The sequence below is a fragment of the Typopeltis vanoorti genome, chromosome 21 (assembly GCF_054136105.1).
Source record: "Typopeltis vanoorti isolate ZY-2024b chromosome 21, IOZ_Tvanoo_1.0, whole genome shotgun sequence".
NCBI lineage: Eukaryota > Metazoa > Arthropoda > Arachnida > Uropygi > Thelyphonidae > Typopeltis > Typopeltis vanoorti.
Window position 1 is genome coordinate 93,780,254 of NC_143569.1, and position 24,872 is coordinate 93,805,125.

Sequence of the window (24,872 nt, forward strand, 5' to 3'; positions counted from 1 at the left end):
CATCTGTAACATCAGAAGTCTCGTCTATTTGTAATGCATAATAAGAGCTCTTCTTTCGATTAACTGAGATTCTACATCACTTGCCATATCATTAATTCTGCGACCTGCAGTGTCATTGAAAGAGGAGGCAAATCAACATCTTTTAGTAACTTGTTGCCAAACATAGTTTTTACCACATCTTGTATAGCTAGAAGTAATAAATTTTCCCTGATAGAATGAGGTTTCCCTGTTTTCGCTATGCGCAAACTTAAGAGATAGATGCTTCTAGTGCCTTGCTATTAATCGAACCGATGGCCGAAACTACATCTTTCCCATGATTTAGTGTCGCTGAAGTCGGCTTTTTTTTTTTTTTCAATTTGCTTATTTTTCACATTACAATGTTTAGTTTCTAAATGTTGGAGTTTCACAGATTTCGTGCACTCGTTCGACAATACTTCATAACACAAAACACATTGAGGTTTCTGTTCACTCTCATCTCCACACCAAGTAAACCCAAATTCCAAATATGCTGTTATATTTCCTACTGTATTTTTTCTTTGAACTGCTTTTTTCTTCTACTTTAATAGTATCAGATTTACCCACCGTTACAACACCTGTTTCACAATTAGAGTTAGCATCACCTATAAATTTCATTTGCTCTTCTTTTCAAAGTCCTAGTTCTATGCTACTTTTCCATTATTAAAAAACTTTTCCGAAAAATATATAAATATATAAATACTTGAGTTAACTCACGACACACTTTGTCCAAGGCTCTGAAGGTATACTGAGCCTTGGTTGAAGGAGGAAAACCTTCAATAATAAAAATCAATGAACAACAAGAAATTGGTTTAAATGTAGATGTTCACTTCAAATCTGACAAAACAGCAAGGGAAGGTGGAAGCAATAAAACTATATTGTTGTTCACTTCAACCCTCTTATTATTCGTCATTCTGCCACTACAATTATTGTAGTGCCAGAATGACAAGTAATAAAAGAGTGCTGAAGTGAACAACAATATAGTTTTATTGTTTCCATTTGATTTCAATAATTTTTACTTTCTTATTCAATTTTAATTTGTTTGGATAATTAAAAATATATATTTATTTAATTAATTTAAGTCTGTCTGCTGACCACAGGTTGAGAAACACTGTGATAGATTATAGAAATTATGGGGATATAATCCAGAAAAGCATACAATAATGTGCCAAGGCAGAAGATCTTCAAAACATTGTAATTTTAGTTTAAATGAAACATTATGCAGGTTGATATATAATGTATAATTAAGTGGCAAATCAAGCATGAGTATATGCTGTTTCTTTATTCATCATTTATATAGATCATCACCGTATGAAAAAAGTGGCATCAAGACTCATATCAAAACTTGGTAGTACTGAACTCAGATTTTCACTTTATCAGATCATGATGTATTCCTAAATAAATCTGCAGGCCTCTTTAAATGAATTGAATAACTGTTGTAAGAAATTTTGCATGAAAATCAGCAATAAAAAGTTAAACCTATGAAAATAAGCAGGAACATGAAAAATATCAACTGTATTCTTAGTGTAGATTCTCACCTATAGAAAAAGCAAAACATTTCAGCCGTTTACGTACAACTTATTAGTAAAAATAATAACTTAAATATGGAATTAATTGAACAAACAAAGCTACATAACAGGGGAGCCATCATGTAGAATAAGAAGAAATTAGACTAAACAACACTAAACTACCAGTATACAAGTCATTGTTCAAATCAGTTTTTTTTTACTTATGATATGAGAGTTGGGTTAGAAATAAAACAGTTGATAAAAGACTAAATAATATTTCATTTATTATTTAATCTTTTATCAACTGGATCAACATATCAACATTTATTAGTGGCAAAATCATGTCAAAAATGCATGTTAGGAAGGAATATTACCTTAGCATTGAAGAATGTGTGAACATAGCTTATCTGTGGTGAAATGGTTAAAAAAAAAAAAGCAGTACAGTCCCTATACTGCTGTTGGTTTGTTAATCTTATCTTTACCACTTTAAATTCCTTTTTTCTTAGTTAGTTGTTGATTGATGCTCATCTGAATATAAAGAAATTTATATTATACTGCGCCACCCTATATTCAGATCAGTATAAATAATATAGAGGAATCAATCATCAACTATATTTATATTATCACTTTATCTTTAGGCCGAGGTTATAATTGCAATTAAGGCTTCCACAAAGGTCCGATTAATTTTATGAGCAGTGCAATGAAAGAAAATCGGGCAAACACCAAGTTTAACTCAACAAAAGAAAACATTTAATGTGGAATAGTACAACAAATACATTCAAGTATAACTATCTGCAAAAGGTTATCAACTGAAAATTACAAAAATTCACATTCAGACATTAATAACTTCTCAATTAGGTTTGAGAATCATGACTAATGTTAACACTTCTTAACACGTTCGCTGCCAACTACGAGTATACTCGTATGTCGGTTTACCGACCTCCTATGCCAAACACGAGTTATCCCTTTGTATAATTACCTTAATTTGGACCCTTGGATTCTGAATAAAGCGGAGAGCATGTCTGGGGGCTTGGTAGAAGGGAAATGATTTCAACTAAAATATAGTATATTGTGTATGTGCCTCAGATGCCAACTACGAGTATACTCGTAGTTCGTATATGAGCTTCACAAGCCAACTATGAGTATACTCGTATGTCGATTACCAACCTCCTATGCCAAGTGAGAGTTAATCCGTAGTATAACACGTAATTTGTAAATCAATTCAAAACTAGTAAAATCAATAAAAATAAAAACCAGTCAATGAAATAAAAAAGCACTCAGTAAAATTCGGCTTTCCTCAATATTTTGTAAAGCATATAAATTGGTTTGTTCTACTAAAATTGTGAGAAAATCTTCAGAAAAGAAAAGTTCAACTAACCTTTTGATACTGAAATTTCCAGTGTCAATTTTAAAACCTGCAGTTTCAATAAAGTCACATTGTGGGGGCTCTTCTTCTGAATTTTCCCAATAAGTTGATGTTGATGTATTTGGCTGGTTGCTAACTTCATCTTCAAAAGTTTCTTCATCATCGGAGTCACCGCTAGAGTCATCTGTAGGATCATCTTCGGAATCGGAACCAAATATTTCATGAAATTCATCATCGCTCATATTAGCATAAGCTTCTACTTCTATATCAGTAAGTTTTCTTTTACTGGCCATGGCGAAATTGAAGGTTCTTAGAGACTAGAAACTAAAACCGAACTAGACACAATAAACACGGGTGTTAGCACATGTAATATATAGATGGAAGTGATACGAAATTACTCGTACTTGGCGTATGAAACAAAATTCTATCTGATAAGCCGGCTACGAGATTACTCGTAGTGACCTTGAAGATGGGAGTGATACGAGATTACTCGTAGTTGGCGTATGAAACAAAATTCTATCTGATAAGCCGGCTACAAGATTACTCGTAGTGACCTTGAAGATGCGAAAGTGCTTGGCGTGCGGGAACAAACTATGCCTGAGTAGCGTGGCAGCGAACTTGTTAATTCTTAAAGCATTAGTATTTCCTTCACATAGTTCTCTCTATTGAATTAGATGATGAGTCATATTACAAATATATTAGCTCAGTTTAAAGTGTTCAGAATAATTACAATCCATTAACCATCAAACATTCACTTTTCAGTTCTTTATGCTCAGTCAATCAAGTTGAGAATAGTTCTTAAAAGTTTAAGCTTCCTAATGTTTCAATAACTAATTTTATGACAGGCTACACTATATTCTTTCTCAGTCAGCTAACTTATTAGAACAACATAACACTTATTATTTCGAGGGGAAAGTACTTCAGTACATCATACATCACCATTAATTGATATAACACCACAGCCAAGGTCAAAATATATCCTACGGAGCTAACAGTTATAACTTCACAGGTTATAGAAAGGGCAACTCTTACCAGGTTACTGCTTCTACACATCGAAGTCGCATAGGCATATTTGAAATTCTCATTGACTTTTACTTAATGGCAACACAATTCAAAAGAAATCTTCCACTATAATAACTGGATTGTAGACGCAAAAATACACAAATCTTGATGCACTTGGTTTAAGTTATCTACTAATTCCTTATTTTCTTCTATGTATCAACTTCAGTTCTGCACTATTCTTCCACTAAACATTTGGAATTTATCGTAGTATCAGACTCCCATAGAAATAAATCAAAATGCCTATTAATTCCCAATCCTTCCTAGTTGATTTACAGTATATATAAATTGCCACTCGCTACCGCACTCTATGCTCTCTCTATGGCTTCCCTCTATATCTTACTTTCCTTTTCGAATTAACTGCGTTCTCCTCTTTCCCGCCAAAATCCGGTTCTGACCAGTTCAGCTCATAACAACTCGTTTCTCCCCTTTGTATACAGTACTCGCACTCTAATCACGCGCTACCTAAAAATAACTCCGTTTCTTTGACAGTGACCAATCAAATCTCATTAGCAGAATTGCTTAAATTTACTTTCACTTACAATAATAATAAAACATATATCACAGTTCATTTAGGATATATTTACAAGGTATATAAAGAATTTACACAGAATAAATAACTAAAAAAATTACGATTATTATTTCAATAAAAATTTAACAGTAAGTGTTTAAGTCACAATTTACATAGGAGCAAACTTAGCTCAGGAAATACAATATATGTTAAATCATGAATGAAGTATTAATAAATCATAAAATTCTTCATTCACAATTTAACACTGCCTCCTAGTCGGATCATAGTCCCTATACTGCCTCCTAGCATCAACTGATGTTTGATGCTAGGAGGCAGTATAAGGACTATGATCCCGACAATACTGAAGTTTTAACAAATAACAGATTAATCTGGAAGAAAATAGTTGATTTGGAGCTATAGTAATGTCTTAGTCATCTAATACTATCATGATATCCTGTATGCACTTTGTGGTTACCTCTGAAGAATTCAATGATTATTTTTATCTCACTTGCGAAAGGTTTTAAAGCCTATAAAACATTAATAAAACAAATTGAAAAAGGTTTTGCAGACTTGCCAGCCAAGGTCAGATATGTAGAATTGTTCAAGTTTGTATTAAAAATCAAGAAAGAATAGAGGTTTTGAATAAAATATATTTGTTAACCTTATTTTTGGACTTCATGGATGCAAAAACAGCATCCTTTCTTATCATGACCAAAATTTTTTTTTTTCATAGGCATGATGTTAAATCTGATTTTAAATCAGAATCTAAAGCTCTGCTGAAGTCAGAGGAGAAAAAGTGTTCTGAAATTCATGAGAAACTGGAGAATGGTGAAAATTCCCCTTTCAAGTAAAAATTCATTTAATACTTTAATCTTTATTGCATAATATTTTGTAAAAATGAGTAAGTTTTTCATTTCAAACAAAATAAATAAAAGTGTACTGTTTTATAAAATTCTTTTTTCTTCATTTTTCAAAAGCAGGTTTGTTTTGAATTCCCAATGTTGAGTATATCTAGTTGTAAATACCTTCCTGCTGTTTGACTAAATTTAACTGAGTTTTTGTTTATTGTGTGCAGCAATTAACTCTTGTTAATAATTTAAAACATTAATATTTTCAAGTCACTTGCTGTTTCTAGGTTCTTTCTGTTTGCCGTAGATGTAATACTTTTGGCACCTTATAAGTTTGCATATAGTTTAAAGTTGAAGATATTCAGACCTGTGTAATAGATTATTCTTAAATAGTGATGCCCTCTTAGAATGAGTAGGAATTGAAGAAAGAATGACAGGAAAGTGGTGAGAGGGTATATCTTAAATAATGTCATATTATGAAATTAAGGCAATTTTTACATTTAAAATTTTTCAGATTAGAAGCAAAAATCTTAAAGATTTGAAAAATATTGACCTGTTGTGCCTGAAAATAATTCAATTACATTATATTCGATAATTATAATTCTTGAAGTTACAAATAATAGAAATAGATTTGGAAATTTTGAATGAAAAAAAAAAACATGTAGCCTAGGTGTGGATATTTCAGGTGCTGATTATCATTCATGTTAGTTGTATAACATGGAAGAAGGGAATATGCTTCTTGACAGAAGGGAGAGGGATCCAGAAGTGATTAAAAAAAAAAAAAGTGACATCAGTTAATGATCTCAAGTTAATTTTAATACATTGTAATTAGATGTGACTTGAAGAGCTGTGTGCTATAATGTTCAGTATACAACCTACATAATCTTGATTTTTAAGAACTGCTAAAGTAGATTCTTGAATTAAATAGAATAAATTAAATTTTATAAAAATTATCATTATTGAGAGAAACCTCTAGGAAGTCAGGAACTCATCAGGGAAGGCCATACTATTCGCCTCAGCTGTCATTCCTGTTCTTGAATGCTATGCCCACACAACATCCAATGGCGATTTATTCCAATCATGCACTACTCTAATAGAAAAATCTAGCCCTAATCCCCATCTTGACAGCATCCATTCTCAACTTCCATGGATACCCTCACATCCTTTCCCCACCCTCCATAAAAAGAAATATTCCATAAGCTGAAATCCTGTATAAGCCTTTCAGAAGTTTGTAAGTCTCAATCATATCACCCTCATTCTCCTGTTTGCTAGTGTCTGCAGCCTAGAAATTCTCCATCTTTCTTCATAATCATAATCTGTATTCCACAATCCTGATATCATTTTGACACTTTCCTTTGCACTCTTCCCACTGTATCAGAATCACCACGGAAATCAGGAGACCAGACCTTCACTCAATGGTCTAAGTGGACTATTGGTCTTATCAAGGCCTTGTAAAGAGGCAAAATGACGTCCTTATCTTTACATGTCAAGGTTTGTTTCAGCATTGCCATTATTCTCTGAGTTGTATTTACAATTTTTGCTATGTGACCCTTGAACTTCAACTTCCTATCTACTAAAACTCCAAAATTCCTAGCCTCATCAGTTTCCTCAAGCATAATCCCACCAATATAATACAACATTGGATATTAAATCACACCAAAGTGAATGATGTTACATTTATTAACAATCAAATGACAGCTATTTTCACATGCCCACAATTCTAGCCTGTTCAAATCATTCGGCAACATAGCAGCAGCACTTCTGATTATCCCACCTATCTTTGCATCATCAGCAAATTGTCATATGTCAAATCCTTCCCAATCTCATTAATGTACAAATTGAATAACAATGGACCAAGGACTTGAGGCACACTACTGTTTACCTCGAATCTTGCAGATTCACATCCCCCATATACTACTTTTTGATATCTGTCAGTCAGCCATCCTCTTATCCAAGCTAGTAGTTTAGAATCCAATCCCTTATTCTCCAATTCATGCAACACTATTCCATGCTGTATTTTATCGAAAGCCTTAGCAAAATCCAAACATATCATGGTGTATCCATCCCCCTTGTCTAATTCACTGGTAACATTATTATAGAATATGAGCACGTTGCTAAAACATGATCTTCCCTTACTTAGTAACCCATGCTGTTCGTTGCAAAGTAGAGATTTTTTGCCAACCTGTTTCTAAAAGTGAGCTCTAACCAACCTTTCCAAAATCTTCATCACTTCTGAGATACTAATTGGTCGATAGTTGGATACATTGGTCTTTGCACCACCCTTGTGCAATGGGATTACTATACATTCTTTCCACTCCTGCAGAATCTTCCCTATTCTGAGACTCAAATTATATATATCCTGGTCAAAGGAATAGCCATTGCAGTTGAACATTCTTTTAGCATCCATGCTGATATCTCCTCAATTCCTTTTACAGAATTCTTGTTCCGTTTGTGTAACAGCTCTAGTACTTCCTCCTTATCCACATGAGTTTCCTCGTGTGGTGAAGAGGTAGCAGTGAGTTCAATGTTGCATATATCAGGTTGATAACTTTTAGCAAAATGTCTGCTCATTAGTCGAACAATCACTTCTGCATCAGTCAGCCATTACCATCTGCATTTAGTAGAATTATTCTTTCAAATTCATTCTTTCTTTTACTTGCAGCATAATGATAGAATTCTTTTGATTGTCTTTTAACTTGCAGAGCCATTTTCTTTTCATACTCAGACTTAGGCTTTTCGCACAACACCTGTGACTCTTCTGGCCTGCTGCTTATAATTTTCATAAATGACATCAACATTATGCACATGATATTCCTTCCACATCATCTTTTTTCTTATGAATCTCTTGTATAATTAGATTACACATCCATTTCACTTCTACTCAGGACACATTCTGATATTGCATCATTTAAGTATTTTTTAACCACTTCCCATGCACTGTCAATATCCTTCCCATACCATGACATAATCCAGTATACCCTCACCCCTGGATGCTATATAGGTTGCAAATGGGACCCCTAGGTTCTCAGAATTAATAATTTGTTATTATTGTTGAGATTTGGATGTTTTAGTATAATCTTCGTTATCATATATTATATACAAGAGGAAGAGAGTGGGCGAAAGAACAGACCCTTGGGGTACTCCTGAATTCATGGGGAAATCTCAGGAGAGGAAACAGTCCACCATGACACATAGTAAGCGACCAGTGAGAAAGTTGCAGAGTGTGGAAGACAAACCATAAGATGACAGTCCCTATGCCAAATCCAATCAAATTTCTTTGAATTGTCAAGGGCAACCATATCAGTTCCCCAAATTTTTCCATGGCTTAAATCCAGAGATGGGTGGTGAAAGCCAGATAATCAGCTGTAGCTCGTGAGTTGCAGAATCTGTCTGCTGGTTGCTGATTGGTTGATAGGTCTCTAGGTGGTACCAGAGTTAATTGTTGATGATTTTCTCCATAATTAGACAGAACAGAAATGAGGGAAATTGGCTGGTGGTTTTTTGGCTAACTCTTATCACCTTTCTTTAGGATGGGCTGGATTTGAGCCAGTTTCCATGTTTTAGGGTAGATGTCAACAGCATAGATTGAAAACACTATAGAGGATAATGTTCGATATGGGGCACAAATTTTAACACAGTATGTGGGATACCATCAGGACCAGATGCCTTGTGTGTGTGTGTTCAAATTATTAAGGATTCTTTGGATTTCATTCTGGCAGAAAACTATAGGTGATATAGAGAGTAGTCTTGGTGGACTGGAAGTAACTTTGCCCAGGTCATCAGTGCAGGAATTGGAAGAGATTAGTAATGCCAATAAGTTGACCTTGTCTTTAGGAAAGGTGACTACAGTATCATCTGGATGTGAGAGTGTGGAAACCTGAATGGGCAAAAGTTGCAGGGACTAAAAAAAAGCAACTGCCATTTGGGCAAGAGGCATATTTGCAGCATTTAGCCCATTCAAAATCTGATTTGGGTTTGATAATGATTCTTTTACAGTTGTTATGAGCTTCTGTATAGATGGAGTGACAGCTGGAGTTTTGGTCTTGTCATTTATTGTATGCAGAGGTTTTTTCTTTTAGTGTATTAGCACACTGTTTTTGAGAACAGCAATCTGAATGGTGGCTGTGAATTGGTTCTGGAATTAGATATGAAGGTCTTCATTTCTGTGAAGATGATTTCAGTTATTTGGTCTGAGCAGGTGTTTGGATTAGGAGAAATGAATCAGTATTTGGAGCATGGGAAGGAAGAATATAACTGCTAAAGGACACTAGACTGACAACTGTAGGTGAACGTTGTTCTATGGCAAAAGAGACGTATGGGATTGTGATCTGAGTTACCAAGTGGAGTACTAGCATCCATGGAATGGGAGCTTGTTTTGGAAGAGATCATATGTTGTGGTAAATTGGAAGGGGGGGGGGTAGTTAGGTATTCTGGTAGTGAGATTGGTGAAATGTGTTAGGTCATTGCTAATATCAAACATATCAGCATCTGTGCCTAATTGATCAGTGGGACTGGAGAAGGGAAGCCAGTTTGAGTTGTGGTGGGCATTGAAGGCCTAACTATTATGGTATTTCAACTGTAAAAATTGAGCTTTAGAGAGACATGGCTGAAGAAGTTACAGTGGTTAATGGAGTTTGGAGAGTGATAGTGCATACGAAAAAGGCAGGTTGGTTTGGTAGGGAAATTTTGAGCCAAAGCAAATGAAATGGGGGGGGGTCAAGATTTTGCAATCTCTGACATGATGTGTCAGTTCTGATGAATGCAAGTGCTGCCCTTGTGATGATAGAAAGAACTATGTAATGTGTAATTTGGGCAGCTGAGGTGGACAGTAGTTCTTGAGGTTGCCAATTCGGGTTCTAATAAGAACCCCAGTTAGCAATCTCAAGTTTGGTTTAGATGACTGTGGTGGTGGTGGTGGTGCACATTGTTTATATTGCTGTTTAGGCCATGGATGTTGTGAAGTGGATGTGGAAACTTTTCTTTTTTTATGGGGGGTGGGGTAAGAATTAAAGTTGATTTTTTTTTTTTTAAACTATTTTTCTTGGGAGAATTTTTGTGATTCTTAGTAAAGTGATATTTGTTTGGGTTGTGATCCAATGTATATGGTGAGGAAGAGATAAAAAGGAAATGGTGCATGCAGTGAGAGGTGACAGACTTGCAAACATACCACCCATTCAGAGGGAACCCAGTCTCCTGTTCATATGTGACTTAAGCAATTTCCCTTACAGCCGCTGTACTTGTTCTCTCTCCAGTTACAAACTGGCAAAATAAGTGGCTGCAGAATTTGACACTAGCTGATCAAGATGCCTATGGAGCTGTTACTAACCAGTTCAGTCCTGTGCACTAACCAGAAGCTGGCTTGCAGAACCATTTTACTACTATACCCTCAGTTAGGACATTGTCCAGGCCCAGGCCCTCTTCAGTACGATTGGCATGTTATTGAGGGTATTGTCTCACTGCTTGTAGGAAGAGAGTGCAGGGATAGGAACTGGAACCCTTGCTTTAGTGACCAACTGTAGCTTCAGCCACTTCATGTCTATAATAAGTAAAGTGGTGGCTTTTCGTCAAGTGATGAAGGATATCTAGTCAGCATTTCTTCCAACTAAGTAAAATATACTTTTGCAGCAGTGTTCCCCAGGTTAGCAGTATAGCCTGTTTTGACCAAGAGGCTATATATTGTGCATCACCAATCCTTTACTTGCCATTTATCAAAAAACTCCCAAGGGTTTTTCTTGGCCTAATTTGCTAATTTCTGCTCATACTGCACTTTTGCTCTCCTTTTCATGCTCTTTGTGCAACTGATTATTACCATTATTCATCTTGTGCTGCCTCCAAAGTGCCTTCTTCTTCCAGATTTCTTGTTAATACCATTAACAAGAAATCTGGATGAAATTCCTCTGTTTTACACCTACCCTATTCAGCCATTTGTCCTTAGAAAAAATTCATATGTTGATAATGATTTCTTTTTCAGTTCCTAAACAGCATTTATATCCTTTCTGCTCAACTCCTCATTTCATGCTATAGCTCAAAGCTGTCTCCTGAGCTTGTTATAATCTCAGAATTTTGCAAAGCTACGATAAGTTTCTACAAGTTGAAGAGACTGTTGAAAAGATTCAGCAATGAGTAACCAAGATAATTTGTCTGTGGAATAGTATATGTGAGTACTGATTGAGGGAATATGGTCTTCAAAGTTTGAGGAATAGATGGTGAGGAGACATATAGGTTAATAAGAGGGAATCTTATAATATTGACATAAGTGACATTTTGAAGCTTATGGATGGTAAGTGAGAACGCTGAGTCATCCCTAGACTGCCCAGTGGGTGTTGAGCATATGAGGTCTGGATTCTTCTTGTGGTGTGCAGAATGGGCTACCATTAGATATGGGGTGCTTCTTTAATAAAAACATTCAAAGAGAAAAAATAGATATTTAAATATGATAATTTAAATGAGTATTCCCTTAACAAGTTCTTAGACTTGTTGAGGGAATTGACTGGAGATGCATTAATAATAATAATTTGGTGCCATTGTTGGTAAAAAGAAGCTTGCAAGTAATATAGTTTTCACTGCTCTGCATGAAGAACTGTGTGAAATTTTAAATCCCGAGCTGTGGACATTCCTCATCATTAAGATCTCCAAGCTAAAGCAGATAAGAAATTTAAAAAAAAAAAAATTAAACATCAGTAACAGAAGAAATTTTTAAGGTCTCCAGCAGTGTATAATGAGTCGACTATATTAGCATCATTATCTGTAACCTTAACAGAAGAAGAAGAAGCTGTTTAAGCACTCAGTCAAGAAAGTATCGAAATTGTTCATGTGTGAAGTTTTAGGATTGTTCCTATAGAAGAAAAAACTCATCATAGGGAAAGTTTTTCTTAGATTTTCTTGTTTATAGCAATTTGCAGCTCTCCGTGAATTCATAAAGATTGTAAATTCTCAAACCATTCAGCAAAATGCAAGAGTGTATATCTACTCAACAATCGTTTTTGAGATGAGTCTTGTTAGTTGATCAACTTTGTTCAGCCATATGTGATGAAACATTATAATTAAAGACTTGAAACATTTCAGCATGAAATTCAAATTATGAATTTCAACACAGAACAAGAAAGAATGTTATAGACTGCTGGATATTTTATGTGTTGTATATAAGAACAGATGAAATGATATGATAAACATTTTCAGTAAAAAAATGGTAATGACTGCTTGCCGTATGTTTCATCATTTCTTCCTTAGCCTATCCACTGTACACTGATGTTCTATAGGTTGTACAACCTTTTGTAGATAGACACATTGAATAATAATAATAATAAAAGTTGAATTGTGGGATTGAGTTACCATAACAATTTTTTTGTTATGGTAATTAAGAGAATCTTTACTAATACAAGGAATGTAACAAACTAAACTCTCATTATATCAGAAATATCCTGTTAATATTGGAAATTTAAACTCTTCCCTGGTTCACAAGTATTGTAGCATAGAACTTTTAGACCATTTAAAATTTTTGATCAAGTTCTTCAGTAATTTTAATTTGCTATTTCAGGAATGGTAATATTTGCTTAACTGCTTTAAAAAAGGAAATTCAGGATTTGAAAGGAGATATTTTAGATTTAGAAAAGAAGGTAAGTGTTAATTCTAGAGCTGAAATTCTGATCAATTTTATTATTATTAATGCTTAATGAAATAAATATTTATTTTTAAAAAATACAATGGATATTTTCTTCATCTTATTTACTGAGTATATTATTTATTATAATTATCTTTATTATATTATAATTTTGAAAAGGAGGGCAAGTTACTTTCTCCCCCCCCCCAATCCCCATCCTTCTTTTGATATTTTAAGAGTTGGGGAATGAAAGTCACGCTCAGAAAACTTTGTCTTTATTTTGTCTTATTGTTTTTTTGATTTCCTACTCTTTAAAGTTGTGTATAATTTTATATTTAATGTGTTCTGTTTTTATTATTCATAACAAGCATCAAACATTAGATAGGCTGGTATTTTGCAATCCTAAAATTTTTCTATTAAATGTTTATCAAATTTGGTTCTCAGTTCCATAAGGTACTGAGAGCTAAGTACTAAGGAAATGTACCTCCAAGTATGCATTTTACTCAATCCAGAATTCTTATCTTCTGTAAAGGATAAATTAAACTTCTTTTCTGGGACCATATTCTTTGTATAGATAGTCATTCTAGTGGACAAACATGAGCATCGACAGCCATTTGTTTAAAAAGCACATTTAGATTATATCCAGTATGTTAAGTGATAGATGATTTTCGTTGTCCTGTGTAAGACCACCACCTTGATTAATAGAGCATCAAAATTGTTGGGAATCCCTCTCTGAAACTGCATTTTGTCTCCAAAGCTGCACAGATTATCTGATCCCAAGCAAAAACAGTACTAAATAGAACATTTAGTACTGTTCTAAGCAATGGAAGAAGTAGAGGAATTCAAACTCACAGCAGACTGTGAGTTTGAATTCCTCTACTTTTTCTTTAGTGTAACTTTCTGTGGGACCATATACATAAATTAATCTCATTGCACTTTTCCTCATTTTGATGTTTGTCCACATCAAACTATATGAAATTGCTTTCTATTCATGAAGATTATTATCATTGTGTTTAGTGTTGAATTCTATAGCTACTCCTTCTATTTCCTGATCATTACTGTGTGAATATAACATCTTGTAGTCATTATTTAGAAAAATCTCACCTCTATTTTTTGTCATCTTTGTTTTGGTAACACCAATTATGGTGACATCATACATCTGTAATTCTTCTGTCAGTTCAACTTTTTCTTGCACTAATCTTCCTATCATGGATTTAAGGCCAGTGGGCCTATTCCTGTCTCATGCAATCACTTCCTTGGTCTTTCAGTTCTTCCTTCCTTCGCTCCTCCCCCTCATTTATTTCATACCTGTACAGTAATTTTGGTAATCTGCTATTTTCCATTCAATTGCATTGATTATAACTATTTGTAGTTCTGGTGATGTTGAGTTTGAGCTTGTTTCAGTAGCTGACTTTTTTTACTGTTCACTCTGGTTCCCTGATGAAAACAGCAGGGACTTCATTTAATCAGCAATGCCTGTTTGCTCAACACTTCATAATTTTATACCATCATTAATGAATACAATTTGATTGGCTAAATCACACATTGCTGGCTCATCTTATTTGTTTAGGTAGATATCTGCTTATGGGGTGCACAGTGAGGATGTAAGGATTGGATAAGATGCGAAGCCCTGTCAGTTCTTTACATTCCTTAAAAGGCTATATGGGAGTCATACTTATTATTAAAATAAAATAAAAATCCTTGTCCTGTTATCTTTTCTATTTTTTATTTGTGATTTTTATGCCTAAATAATGAAAGGTTTTACTTGACTTTGTAGTATCAAGAATTCAACAGTTGATGTTTTTCATGTTCTTGTTTTTTGAAATCACTGATCTTCTTAACAGAATAGTGTACAGAATGTGAGGATTTAAAGAGTGTTTCAGGTCGTGAGGGTGATATCATTGTTGAAAGTGAGAATGTGGAAAATAGTGATATGCGAGGTATGAATGCGAGTGATATTCGTGAGGTAATACCAGATAGCTGTGAGAGTGGCGTCAAAAGTGAGAATGAAGGTAAACATACAGAACGAACGAATGAATTAACGGAAAATAAAAATGATGAGACTGATGCAAGAGTGAGATCGCATGGTTATGCGGAGCGATACACAGGGCAAATCTGCAGCTGAAGCGTTGGCAAAAATGTTTACCGAGCGTACCGACTAATAAACGACAAAAGTATGATAGGAAAAATAAGAGTATGATAGTGAGTGTAAACAAAATGAAAGAGCGAGTGTTGTACGGAGATTCTTTAGTAAGAGGTGTGATAGTTGGGAGTTTAACAAAATCATACCAACCTGGTGCGAACGTTAAGGATGTAAGCGAGTCAATTAGAATGCAAAAGCAACGGGTGAAAGAATTGATAGTAGTAGCAGGTACGAATGATTTGAAAGGAGACAAAATGGCTATGAGAGATGATTTGAAGGAATTGCTTGAGGTAGCAAAAGAGAAGAGTGAGAGAGTTAGGATGGTGAATCTGTTGCCATGGTATGACAGTGAAGAGTATAGAAGGAGGGCCATAATTGCTAATGACATTATGAGTGAATTATGCAGGAGGATTGGTGTAGAATTTGTGGATGTGTGGAGTGAGTTTGATGGGCGAAAGGATTTATATAAGATGGATAGTTTACATTTGAATGGATTTGGTGTACGGAGACTTGAAAAGGTGTCGAATGTAGCAGAAGTAAATGTGCAGAATCAGAGAAACTAGAGTTATTAAGGGGGGGGGGAGTAGATATGCAGACTTTCGGGAGACAGTTGAGTGTATGAATATGTGTAATATGTGAAGGACAACAAATCAGAATGGGATAGTTAGTATAAGGCATCAAAATAGGGATAGGACAAATGGGCTTCTGGAATTCATGTATACTAATGCCAGAAGTATTAGGAACAAGAAGGAAGAATTTTTGGCCTTCGTTGGCACTTCCAGGCCACAGGTTATTAGTGAAACATCGCTCACAGAAGATGATATAGCTAGTGGGATTGAATGTGAGGGGTATGGTGTGTTCAGGAGTGACAGGGAGAATAAAATGGGGGAGGAATGTTATTGATGATAGCCGATGAGCTACAGCCAAGGAGAATAGAAGTTGAACTGCAGGATAGAAAAAAGAGCACATTTGAGGCTGTTTGGTGTGAGATAGAATCTAGCAGAACAAAATATGCAATTGGGTGCTGCTATAGACCAGGTGATGGAATAGATGGTGGAGATAGTATGCATAAGCAAATAGAAGAAATGAGTGGAAGGAGGGTAATTATTATGGGAGATTTCAACTATGGTAACATTGATTGGAAGGAGGAGAGGACACACGAGAGGAAGGAATTGGATTTTATGCAGTTATTAAGGGATAACTATCTGCAACAGCATGTAAAGGAAAATACTAGGGGTCAGAGAGTGCTTGACCTAGTAATTGCATCTGAGAATTTGACTGTAACGAATATGACCACGTTGCCACAAATTGGTGAGAGTGATCATAGGGTCTTGACTTGGGAGGTGGCTAAAGGTGTGGAATTTACAATTAAGACAGGGAACATGTGGAATTATCAGGCTGGTAAGTATTGACAAGCTTAGGAGTTTGATTGGTTCAGTGCCATGTCATGTAAAACTGCAAGGACTAGATGTTGATAGTGCATGGGAGGCAGTTAAGAAGTGTTTGCATGAGGCAATGGCTGACTGTATACCTAGAGTCTGAATAATATATCAAGTTGGGGTTAAATGGATGAATAACACCATTAAGCTTGAGCTGCAAAAAAAAAAAAAAAAAGAAACAACTGTGGAGGGAATTTAAGGAGAAAGGTGACCAGCAGGCACATGAATGGTATAAAGCGTAGGCCAGAAGGTTAACGAGTGTGGTAAGAAAAGCAAAAACGGATTATGAAAGAACATCAGCCATACAGGCTAAAGAGAATCCCAAACAGTTTTTTCGATATGTTGCAAGTAAAAGAAAAAATGTATATGGCAGAATGATTTATAAGAATGCCGATGGTAGGGAGGTAACTGAATCAGTTGATATAGTGGAATTACTGAGTGAGCACTTCGCAAGAGTATATCACCCAGGTGGTGACATTGCAGGAATGAATGAACTAATAGATTATATGGGAATTGTGGTGAATGAAGTGGAGGTGAATAGTCTATTACAAAACCTCAATGTCAATACTTCTGTGGGATTGGATGGTATACCAGTTTGTGTTGTACGTGAAGCGGCTAAAGAATTGTCAGTACCCTTGACCATTTTGTTTAATTTGAGTTTTGGGTCTGGATTATTCCGAGGGGGTGGAAAGAGGGGAAAATAGTTCCACTGCATAAAGGATGTTCCAAGACTGCTGTTGTAAATTACCGACCGATTAGCATATCAGGAATCGTTGTCGGTCTTGGAGAAATTAGTCGAGAGAAAAATACAGGATTGGATAGATGAAAATGGGATACTGTATGGGGGACAACATAGTTTTATGAAATGTAGATCATGTCTCAGTAACTTGCTCACGTTTTATAACAGTGACGGCTGAACTGAATATGGATAATGGGTTTACAGTGATTCTACTGAACCTTGCTAAGGCCTTTGACAGGATACCACATGTCATTCTAATCAGTAAACTGCAGCATATGGGGATAGATATAGGGTTGGTGAGATGGATATGAGCGTGGTTGATGGAGAGATATCAGAGAGTGGTTTATTCAGGAGTAGAGTCCAAAAGATGGCCTGTGACTAGTGGTGTGCAGCAGGGTTCTGTTCTTGGACCACTACTTTTCAATTTGTTCATTAGTGATATAGGAAAGGATCTGAGAGGAAGTGTTGACTTGTTTGCTAATGATGCAAAGTTGGGTAGAGCAATAGTGAGTGCACAGGATGTCAAAATTTTGCAAGATGATTTGGATAGTTTGGAGGACTGGGCTAGGAAAAATGGATGTCAGTTTAATATGGCAAAGTGTAAAGTTATGCATTTTGAAAAGATTAGTAACAATATATCACATTGGTGGAACCGTACTCCAGGAGATTGATGAGGCCATGGATTTCAGAGTGTTGGTGGATAAGGAGTTGAAGTTTAGGGGGCACATTGCAAAAGTGGCTAAATCAGCTCATCAAATCACTTGGTTGCTGAAAAATACTTTAACAAGCAGAGACAAACAGGTTGTTGTTCCTCTGTATCGAGTCTTGATAAGACCTCATCTAGACTACTATGCCCAGATATGGATGCCTGAGTTTCTTCTTGATCGGGAGGAGATGGAGAGGATCCAGAGACGAGTGACCAAGTAATAGCAGGTCTGTGGAATTAACCTTATGAGAACAGGTTGAAGATTTGTGGGTTACAGAAATTGGTTGATAGGCAGAAAAGAGGTGATATGATTGAGACATTCAAATTACTGAAGAGTTTCTATAAGATTAATTCAGAAGATATTTTTGAGAATAGGACTGGTGGTGGGAGGATTAGGGGCCATACATGGAAGCTGGGCAAGAATGTGGTTAGCAATGGTGTTAGAGCTAGGTTTTTTACTTGGAGAGTGGTGAATGAATGGAATAAGCTGCCAGAGTCTGTTGTGGGTGCCATGACTGTGAATCAGTTCAAGGCGAGGTATGATAGATACTGTGTGAATGTCGAATAGTTGTTCTTGACATGATGTTAGGGCCTCCCTCGATGAGTCTGTTGACTCCCTGGAGTTGCCCATAATAATAATAGTTACGGCAGTTAATCAGGTTGGAGTTCTGAAGAATGATATTGGACTTATTTATGAATTATAGCATCTTCTGCGTGAAATAAAGAGGTGAATTTATCATTATCATCAAATTCCTGATACATACCCTTAGCAGATGTACAGGATAATTATGATAGTACTATATGAAAAAGTTACACCACTACTAACTTCCAATCAGTAATTTTCCTCCAAATTAATCTCTTATCTGTCAAGACTCCAATATTATCAGATCTTATATTTCTGTCTTTTAAGGTGCTTTTTTACTGCATCAATCCATCTAGACCTTGGTCTTTCTTTGGTTTTTTTTTCTTGCCAACCTAGCCAAGAACACTTGTTTTGCTCATCTTTCTTCTACCATTCTGTTTAAGTAACCCCACCTGAGATTAGCTCTACTTCCACATTCCTGAATGCTTACAATAGTGAGTTCTTTCCTAATATCCTCATTTTTAATGTGATACTGTTATTGATGCCATTCCACTAATCTTTTTCAGAACTCTCATATCAGAGGTCTCTAGTTTTTGATCAGGCGTTTTTATTTCTTACGCATTAATAAATAATGACTAAAAAAAAGGCAGCTGAATAAATTTATATGGAATAAGAAAGAAATTCCATATAAATTTATTCAGCTGCCTTTCTACCATACCAGTTTTACTAATTCTGTTGTATATTTCCATAGTTAATCTACTATCTTCAGATAAATATTGTGCCTAAATAGCTGAAATGTTTCACTTGTTCTATAGGTTCTCCATTCAGGATGTGCAGTTGATGTTTTCAATTTCTGCCTATTTTCATTGTTTGTCTCTTTTTATTGCTGATTTTCATACCAAATTTATTACAATAGTTACTCAGTTTAGTCAGGGAATTGTTCACACCTGTATTGGATTTATTCAGAAGTATAACATCATCTGCAAAAAGTAAAGAACTAAGATTAACATCACTGACTTTAATATCAGATTTAATACCACTTTCCTTCATAATGTGATCCATATAGATAATGAATAACAGTGGAGATAATGTGCACCCTTGTCGCACATGTGAGTTTACCTCAAACCATCTTTCTGTACCTCCTTGAACTCTAACTGCCAATTGGAAATCCTGCTTGGTAAACTGGTTCATCATATTCCTTGGGAAGAATGTGGGGGAGGAGGCTGTTCCAGAGTATGGCATTAGAAGGACTGAACAAGGAGGAAGAAAAACTTGCCTGTCAATACTTAATGATTTTATATCACACTATATATCTTCTACATTCTTCATTTCTAACTTCTGACTTAAACTTATGTATAGGTTGTTATATTATTCTGTATAATATTACATTTATACTATTAATTGTAGTACAGTTAACTCTTGAACAATGCAGGGAGGGTTAGGGACACCGACCCCCCCCTGTATTGTTCAAAAAATCTGTGTATAACTTTTCACTCTCCAAAAACTTAACTACTAATAGCCTACTGTTGACTGGAATACCAATAATACAAACAGTCGATTAACACAAATATTTTGTATGTTATATGTATTTATACACTGCATTCTTACAATAAAGTAAGCTAGAGAAAAATAATAATTTAAGAAAATCATAAGAGAGAGAAAATACATTTACAGCACTGTACCGTACTGTGTTTATCAGTACCATAAGTTTACGTTGTATGTTTACAAGATGAATCGTCTATCAGTACCTACATCAATATTGTCTTATCTGATACAAAACACTGTAGATGTTATATGTATTACTAACAGTACACATCAAAAATGAAAAGATAATGTGAAAAAGAAATTCATATTTATTTACAGGTATAAATAACAATTCATGCATTGATTGTGGAGAAGCAGCAGTATGGTTGTTTTAGCCAAGTGTAATCATTACGATTGCTTCACGGTAGCTTAGCCCATACACTAATGAATGAGTCGTTATAAATTTTTTGTGGCATGCAGTTATCACAGTCATATTCATAATACAGTATTGGAAACGTTACATTTTTTTAAAAAAATCATTTACCTTTGATAATATACTGATATACAGTTTCTCCAATTACAAGAGAGAGAGAGAGAGGCATACTATCCTAATGTACTCTTTGAAAGCAAAGTTATAAAATAGTAAGAAAAAAACACATTCATTTTGTGTTAATATCACTCACCTTATGCCTATGTAAGGTCAGGCACTTCCATACAAGTCTTACACACAATGTTCTACGTGACGAATACTTAGGTGATGATGACACAGAGACATCTCATACAGTTCTTGCTGTACAGTTATTAGATTTTCACATGAAGATACTCACACACACAAACAAAACAGATAAGTTTATTAACTGTACAGCATTATAATTATTTACCATTCATTAAGTGGAAGTAGATCATCATATATGTCTTCATCCTCATCGTCTTCATGTTGAATGGTCTGAGTAGGAAGAGGAGGGGTTGTTCTTGCTGCCTCAGGGGTGGCAGGAGAGGCAGGCAGGCACACTTGGTGTAACTTTATGGAAATGCATCATAATTTCTGTCTGACTTTTTTTTGCTTTTTCGTTTCTCTAAAAATGTTTCTATATGGTATAATCCTTCTTCCATCATTTCCTTTAGTTTTAGAGCCCGTATCATAGACGGGTCCATGTTGTAATTGAAGTCAAAAGCAGTCTTGAATAATTGAAACCCTTCTGCGAGATTGTCTAATGTCAATTTGTTTTCTGGCGGCACTTCTATGTCTTCTTCCTCATTGTCTGGCTGGTTTGGAACACTCATCTCCATGAAGTCGTCTTCTGTTAATTCCTCTGGTGTAGTGTCTATTAGCTCTTGAATTTCTTCAAGATTCATATCTTGAAACCCTTTGCTCCCCATCTCTTTCATGATTTCCTCGGTTGGCTCTGCCATAAATCCTGCGAAGTCATTCAATTTATTATTTTGCACTTGACTTTCATGGCTTTTTCTATAATAGCGATGGCATCTTGAATGGTGTTCTCTCTCTATTGGTGTTCTCTTCCATAGTGTTGACAATCCTTTCCATAGGATACCGCATGTAATGAACCTTAAAAGTCCTTATGAACTCCTGGTTTTGAGGCTGAATTAGAGATGTTTTGTTTAGGAGTAAGTTGACCACTTCAACACTTTCGGTGTTGAACTCATGGGGTTCTAGGTAGCCAGGGGTATTGTCCAATATCATCATCATCATCAAATTCCTGACATGTACCCTCAAGGGGTGTATACAGGATATGATAGTACTTAATGAAAAATTTACTTCATTACTAACTTACTATCTACAATTTTTCTCCAAATCAGTCTGTTACTTGTCAAGACTCCAATATTATCACATCTTATGTTTCTATCATCTAAGGCACTTTGTACTGCATCAATCCACCTATATCTTGGTCTTCCTCTGAGTCATTTTCCTGCCAACCTGTCAGAGAACACTTGTTTTGCTAATCTTTCCTTGCCCATTCCATTTAAATGACCATACCACCTGAGATTAGCTCTGCTAATGCATTCCTGGATGACGACAATGTCAAGTTCTTTCCTAATATCCTCGTTTTTAATATAATATCGTCATTGATGCCATCTGTTCACGCCTTTAATCTTTCTCAGGACTCTCATATCTGCGGTCTCTAGTCTTTGGTCAAGGGTTTTACTTCTGACCCAGCTCTCGGATCCATAAGTTAAAACTGGTTTGAACACTGTCTTGTATACAGCTAATTTAGTGTTCTGACTAATTTCTCTCTTATTCCATATGAATTTATTCAATTGACTGCCTACCATACCAGCTTTGTTGATTCTGTTATCTATTTCCATATTTAATTTACCATCTTCACTAAAAATCGTGCCTAAGTAGCTGAAATGTTTTACTTGTTCCACAGGTTCTCCGTTCACAGTGCAGTTGACATTTTCAACGATTCTGCCTATTTTCATCGTCTTTGTCTTTTTATTGCTGACCTTCATACCATATCTATTACAACAGTTATTAAATTTAGTCAGAGAATCTTGCAAACTTGTAGCAGATTTATTTAGAAGCATCATCTGCATAAAGCAAAAACATCTCCAATTCTGATATCATGTTTAATACCACTTTCCTTCATAATGTGATCCATATAGATAATGAATAACAGAGGGGATAATATGCATCCTTGTCTCACACCAGATTTAACATTAAACCACCTTCCTGTACTTTCTTCAATTCTAACTGCTGACTTGCAACTCAAATAAAGACTAAGTGCTTGATATAATGCCCCACTGACACCATATAACTGTAGCATATTGAATAGCTTCTCTCTTGGCACTTTGTCATATGCCTTTTCCAGATCTACAAAACTTAAATACAGATCTTTGTTATATTCCCATGCTTTCTCAACTATTTGTCGTAAAGTGAAGATCTGATCCTGACATCCTCTGTTTGGCCTGAATCCAACTTGTTCTTCATCAAGCTTTTCTTCTACAATTCTTCTCAACCGTTTCTCAAGTATACTTGCATAGATCTTGCCAGGAACATTCAGTAGGGGAAATACCTCTGTAATTCTCACATTCATTTTTATTTCCCTTTTTATGTATGGGTACTATTAGAGCTCTACTCCAATTATTGGGAATTCGTCCCTCTGTCCAGGCTTTCTGAACTATGCAGTGCAGCAACTGTATGACTTTTATACTACCATACTTCAGCATTTCTGGTCGAATATCATCTACTCCTGCTTCCTTTCCACATTTCAAGCCTTGGATGGTTTTTCTACTTCAAGTATGGATATGTATTCCTGACTGCATGCATGGTCAGTGTTTTTTACCACTGGGCTATTATCACTGCTTGTTTCTTTTAGCAGTTTTTCAAAGTAATTACTCCATACCTCAAGTATATCTTTTTCTCCTGTTTTCATGTCACTTTTATCATCTCTAACTCCTTTTACAGCACTCTTTCCTCCATTTCTAAGCTTCAACAACCTTCAAAATATCTTACCACCTTCTTGATATTTGTTTTCTATGTTCTTCCCAACGTCCTCCCATGACTTTCTAATTTTACACAGTGTTTCGCTTTCTTACATTTGTCTCTGTATTCTCTAAGAGCAAAAGCTGACTTATTTGCCAGGAACTTTTGATATGCTTTCTTCTTTTCCTTCACTGTCTCTTTAACTTCCTGTTTCCACCATGGAGTTCTGGTTTTTCTATCCTTGCAGACAACCTCACCACATGCCTCTCTGGCTGAATCAATCAGGGTTTTCTTCAAGGCTTGCCACTGAATCTCCAAGGTTTGGTTCCTGTTCTAAAACTCTTTCACATCTGAGAGTTGCTCAACTTTTATTTGTTTTAAAACTTTCTTACATGTTATTCTTTTCAATATGAAATTCAATTTGTGAAACAGTAGGAGAGACGGAATGAAAGAGTTGTATGGGAGTGCTAGAAGAGGAGAGAATGGAAACAGTAGTAGGAGAGAGAGGTATGGGAATGCTAGAAGAGAGAATAGCAGTAGAGGAGAGGGAATGAGAGAGACCTATGGGAATGAAAGAAGAGGAGAGCATGGAAACAATAGGAGAGAGGGAATGGTAAGAGGTATAATGTATGACGACTCAATGATCTGTGGTGTTCAAGATAGGATGCATGAGGAATGTGTGCCAGGAGGAACAATAGAAAGGGTGGCTATGGCAGTTAAGAGAGGTGAAAGGGTGCATGAGATGATTGTGATGGTAGAAACAAATGACTTGCATGGTAATGTAAGTTGGGTAGCGAGAGATATGAGATTTTTGCTTGAGGCTGTACAGAAGAAGACAGAGAGAGAGAGGAAAAATAGTGTGCGTGCTGCCCAGGTATGATAATGACGAGCTGAGCAGAAGAGCAGTAATATTGAATGACATAATAGCTAGAATGTGTAACAAGAGAGGACTGGTATATGTGGATGCTTGGAGTGCATTTGAGGAAAGAGAGGAATTGTATGCGAGAGACCGCTTACATTTGAATGAGGAAGGATGTAGGAATCTGGAGAGATTGCTGTTCTGAACGAGTCGGTGTGTCCCAGGGAGGATGATAGCAGGGGTGGCCTCTTTTGGGAATGGATACTTGGGAGAAGGGAGACGACATCAGTTAACACTGAGCCCAGTGGAGTCTAGAGGGAATAATGCTGGGTGTAGAAACAATGGCATTTATATGCTTTATACCAATGCCAGGAGTATCCAGAATAAGAGGAATTGGTGGTGCAGATAGCATCAGCCTGGCCAAAAATTATTGGGATCACTGAGACGTGGTTGACAGAAGAGGATATAATAACAGGGATAGAAGTCGCTGGGTACAGCATTTTTCGGCAGGATACGAGGGGAAAGCG

At 35.8% G+C, this 24,872-nt stretch overlaps 1 protein-coding gene across 3 annotated transcripts in view; it reads left to right on the top strand.

The window, feature by feature from the left end:
• Girdin (protein girdin) overlaps positions 1-24,872 on the top strand; it is a 576,472-nt gene that overhangs the window by 370,075 nt on the left and 181,525 nt on the right. For all 3 annotated transcript variants that reach the window (XM_090411135.1, XM_090411137.1, XM_090411136.1), the window contains exons 20-21: positions 5,193-5,306; positions 12,845-12,923. In XM_090411135.1, the coding sequence (XP_090267261.1) occupies positions 5,193-5,306; positions 12,845-12,923 (193 nt within the window). The remainder of the gene's footprint in view (positions 1-5,192; positions 5,307-12,844; positions 12,924-24,872) is intronic.